The 4225-nt window shown below is 66.6% G+C and overlaps 2 protein-coding genes across 2 annotated transcripts in view; one reads left to right on the forward strand and one right to left on the reverse strand.

The window, feature by feature from the left end:
• LOC102036427 (ankyrin repeat domain-containing protein 34C) overlaps nucleotides 1-2538 on the forward strand; it is a 5802-nt gene extending 3264 nt beyond the window's left edge. The window contains exons 2-4 of the mRNA XM_005424309.2: nucleotides 7-78; nucleotides 675-923; nucleotides 1384-2538. Of these exons, the coding sequence (XP_005424366.1) occupies nucleotides 7-78; nucleotides 675-923; nucleotides 1384-1620 (558 nt within the window). The 3' untranslated portion in view covers nucleotides 1621-2538. The remainder of the gene's footprint in view (nucleotides 1-6; nucleotides 79-674; nucleotides 924-1383) is intronic.
• An 895-nt stretch (nucleotides 2539-3433) lies between these two features.
• LOC102036594 (putative gonadotropin-releasing hormone II receptor) overlaps nucleotides 3434-4225 on the reverse strand; it is a 4228-nt gene continuing 3436 nt past the window's right edge. The window contains exons 4-5 of the mRNA XM_031059673.1: nucleotides 3981-4195; nucleotides 3434-3870 (exon numbers count right to left, since the gene is read on the reverse strand). Of these exons, the coding sequence (XP_030915533.1) occupies nucleotides 3434-3870; nucleotides 3981-4195 (652 nt within the window). The remainder of the gene's footprint in view (nucleotides 3871-3980; nucleotides 4196-4225) is intronic.

The raw sequence follows: 4225 nt of genomic DNA on the forward strand, positions 1-4225 counted from the left end.
CTGGAGCTGCCCGACAGCGCCCAGCGCTGCTTCCACCAGGAGCTGGAGAGCGGCGTCAAGTTCACCCTCGACTATCAGGTACTACCCTGCCTGTACCTTCCTGCGCGCTCCGTGCCTGCACCCCCTGCCAGGGCCCCTCCGCCCCGTTTGTGCCCCATCCCTGTGCCCCTGCCCATGTGTCTGCCTGTGCCCCGGTGCCCGTGCCCCCTTGCCCACAGCCCTGCCCGTGTGTGTGCTATTGCCTCTGCCCATGCCACCTGCCCGTGCCTCTCCCACACTCCCATCCTGTGCCTTGCAGAGCCCCAGGCAGGGCTGCAGTGCCACCCCAGGTCCCTCCATGCTGCACTAGGAGTTGTTCCCAGCCCCAGCTCCATGCCCAGCAGTGTCCACCTGACAGCCAGGCCTGGGATGTGCCCACATCAGCCGTGGACACCCCTGAGCTGGGTCAGGAGGGCTGTTCCTGTCTCCAAGCACCCCACCTGAGCCACAGACACCCCAGCTGAGTTGCTGGCACCGTGGTGCACAACTTCCCCAGGGCTCCCCTGGCCTGGGCCCCATCCCATGGGCATGGTGCCCGCTGGCCTCTCACACAGCTGTGGGGCTGGGCAGGGGCAGGGGGCCCTTGCCACGTCTCTGGGCGTGTGCCACCATCGGAGATGCGTCTCCCCGCACAGGTGATCAGCGGAGGGCACTATGATGTGGATTGCTACGTGGAGGACCCCAACGGCAAGACCATCTACCAGGAGACCAAGAAGCAGTACGACAGCTTCTCGCACCACACCGAGGTCAAGGGTGTCTACACCTTCTGCTTCAGCAACGAGTTCTCCACCTTCTCCCACAAAATCGTCTACTTTGACTTCCAGGTGGGCGACGAGCCGCCCATCCTGCCTGACATGAACAACCGCGTCACTGCCCTGACACAGGTGGGTCCCAGGAGGGAGGGAGGGAGGGAGGGAGGAAGGAAGGGTCCTGCTGCGGCCCCAAGCAGCCTTGTGGGATGGCAGCTGGGGACGTGTCCCCTTCCTCCTGCACTGGATGCAGAAGTGCCAACCGCCGGCCAACAGCCCCACCACACACCACATCCTCTGCTCTGCCTGGCTCGGGGGGGCTGTGCTGGCTCTGGGCTCCCCTCTCTGCAGCAGCCGTGTCCATCCCACGTGAGGGAATTGCATCAGCCATTCCATCCCTGGGTGTGAGCTCTGGGCTGGGCATCCGGATGCCCTTGTGGGCTACTCAGCTCTGTCCCGGTGGGGAACCACTCTGCATGGGTTCTGGCAGGAAACCTACTACACAAACACTGCTCTTGAGTGTCCTGGCACGGCCCTGGGCCCCCTCAGCTGAGCCATGTCAGAAGTGGCAGGGTGCTCCTGTCCTTGTCCCCAGCTGGAATCTGCCTGTGTCACTATCCACGAGATGCTGAAGGCGGTGATCGACTCCCAGACCCACTACCGGCTGCGGGAGGCGCAGGACAGGAGCAGAGCAGAGGAGCTCAATGGCCGCGTCTCGTACTGGTCAGTGGGGGAAACCCTCATCCTCTTCGTGGTCAGCATCGGGCAGGTGGTGCTGCTCAAGAGCTTCTTCACCGAGAAGAGACCCAGCAGCGGCGGAGCTGGCACCTAGAGCTGCTGTCTGTGCCCGAGTGGAGCAGGCAGTGGGACAGACACTGCGCCTCTGATGTGTGCCGTGGCAGGCGGGGGGTGGGACGGGGGGTGACACTGCTGAGCTGGTGACATGGCCACCCAAGGACAGGCGTCCCCCGGCATCACCTCCCGTTTGCCATCGCCCGGCCTACCCTGTCCCCTCGCCTGGCCAGCCTGTCCCTGTTCTCTGGCTGCACTGGGGAGCGGGTGGGAGCAGCACCAGCACAGCACCGGGGCACCCTCGTGACTGGGATGTGACTGGGACGTGACTGGGACGTGACTGGGACGTGACTGGGATGTGACTGGGACATGGCTGGGACATGGCTGGGACGTGACTGGGACATGACTGGGACATGGCTGGGATGTGACCACACGCTGCCCCTGGAGCCCTGTGCAGCCACCGAGGGCAGGGGCAGCGCTGGCCCCCCCGGCACCCCCCAGTGCCCTCAGCCCCAGCAGAGCTGCCCTGTGGCGAGCAGGGTGCTCCCAGCAGCAGGACACAGCAACAGCAGCATCCAAGGGAAAGCTGTTTGCTGGGTGGTGCTCTGGCTCTGCCAGCTCCTCCCCTCGCAGCAGTTCTCAGGCTGGCAGCAGGTGGTGTGCCTGTACCAGGTGGTATTTCCATACTCACACCAGTCCATGCCTGAGACTCAGCCCCCTCACACATTCCCCCCACACGTGCCAAGGAAGCCCGTCCCTGCCCCAGAAGCACAGAGGACCCACACACACCTGGGACTGCAGCCCCTCATTCCCTGGAGCCCCACAAGACCCCTGGAGTGACTGGTGTGCTGGCCCTCCAGCCCTCAAGCAGGTGTGAGATCATTTTTCAGAGCTGAAGCAACTCCACTAGACTTTTCCTTTGCCACTTTCAAATAAATCGCTGCAAGCATGGCTGGCACTGCTGTTCTTGGGCACAGCTTCTGCCTGCTCTCCTGCCTTGCCGCTGCCCACACAGCTGAGCTTGCTCCTGGCACAGGGCCCGAGGAGGACACTGCTGCTCCCCCAGCAGGAGCGGCAGCCCTGTGTGTGCCCCAGGGTGAGGCTGCACTGTCAGTGGGCTGTGATGGGGTTCCCAGTGCGCAGTGGGGACTGAGGAGCCAGGGGAGCACGGGGGGGCCCCGGGCAGAGCCCAGCTCTGGGGTCCCTTCCCTGAGGCTGGGGGATGCCAGGGCAGCTCGCTCTGGCAATACTCGTGGTGCTGGGGGCAGGGAGGGGCCGGGCAGCCGCAGCCCTCGCCGCCTCCCCGGGCCCCAGCAGCCGTGCTGGCTCTGCCGGCAGCGCGGCCTTGGGCAGTGCTGCAGGCGGGAGAGCTGCCCCCGTGTGCCTCCCAGCAGCCTTGGGCAGCAGCCAGCAGCTCCTGTTTGGAGCACAGCCCACAGCAGCGGCACCCTGGCGCTGCCACCAGCCCTGGCAGGGACCAGCCCTGCGCCCGCTGTGGGGATGCACAGGGAGGGAAGCACCCAGCCCTGGCCAGGCTGGCACGGCCCGGAATCTGCCCCGACCTGGGGACTCCTGAGCCACCCACGGTGGGGACAGGGGCAGCTGTGTCCCCATGGGTCAGGGTGCTGGCTCTGGGGACTCCCAGCTGGGGGACACGGGAGGGACAAGAGGTGGCCATAGGACACTTTATTGCTGTTCAGGGCACAGAGAAGGGAGAGGGGACGGGGGCCCCCCAGCAGCCCCAAGCCCCCCGAGGCACTTTGGGGTGCAGGGAGAGATCAGCAGTGACTCCATCCCCATGGAGCTGTGCTGACCCTGCTGCGGGCCCCCTGCCCCGAGGCCCCCAGCTGGTGTCACAGGGAGCTGCTGTGGCAGGAGGGGTCCCTGGCAGCCCCTCGGGGCCGGGGCAGCCCCTGGGCTCCCCGCTGGGGCGGCACGGAGGAGGCTGAGCAGCGGAAGGAGCCCGTGGCCGGGGAGGGGGGCCGGGCCGGGGGGCCGTGCCTGCATGGGCACCCCCAGCCCCCCCGGAGGGGGATGGTGAAGAGCCCGTAGGTGATGGGGTCCAGGCACGCGTTGAAGAGGCCAAAGATGAAGAGAATGTGGGTGAGGGCCGGCGAGATCCTCCTCTCCACGGCGCGGGGGCAGAACCAGTGCCAGAGCCCCAGCAGGTAGTAGGGGGTCCAGCAGAGGATGAAGGAGGAGACGATGACCAGGCTCATCCTCAGCATGCGCAGCCGCGCCCGGGGGATGTTGTTCCTGGAGCACCGCAGCGACGCGTCCCGCGAGGAGACTGCGGGGGACACGGGGCTGGGACGGGGACCCTGCGCTGGGGCAGAGCTGGGGGTCCCTACAGAGCTGCGGACAGGGCTGCCCCGGGGCACGGGGGTGCCTGGCACTCACAGAGGCCCGAGCCCATGCGGCGGGAGATCTCCAGCAGGATGCGGGCGTAGCAGCAGACCATGATGAGCAGGGGCAGCAGGAAGAGGCAGGCAAAGCCCACCATGTTGTAGAGGGTCTCGTGCCAGGCCCGGGGGAAGCTGCCCCGCGTGGTGCACTGCGTGAAGTTGTGCGGGGGCCGCAGGGTGATGGTGTGGAACAGGAACAGCTGCAGACAAGAGCAGTGGGGTGGGGGTGATGGGGGTTTG

This window comes from Geospiza fortis, unplaced genomic scaffold (genome assembly GCF_000277835.1).
Source record: "Geospiza fortis unplaced genomic scaffold, GeoFor_1.0 scaffold2, whole genome shotgun sequence".
NCBI lineage: Eukaryota > Metazoa > Chordata > Aves > Passeriformes > Thraupidae > Geospiza > Geospiza fortis.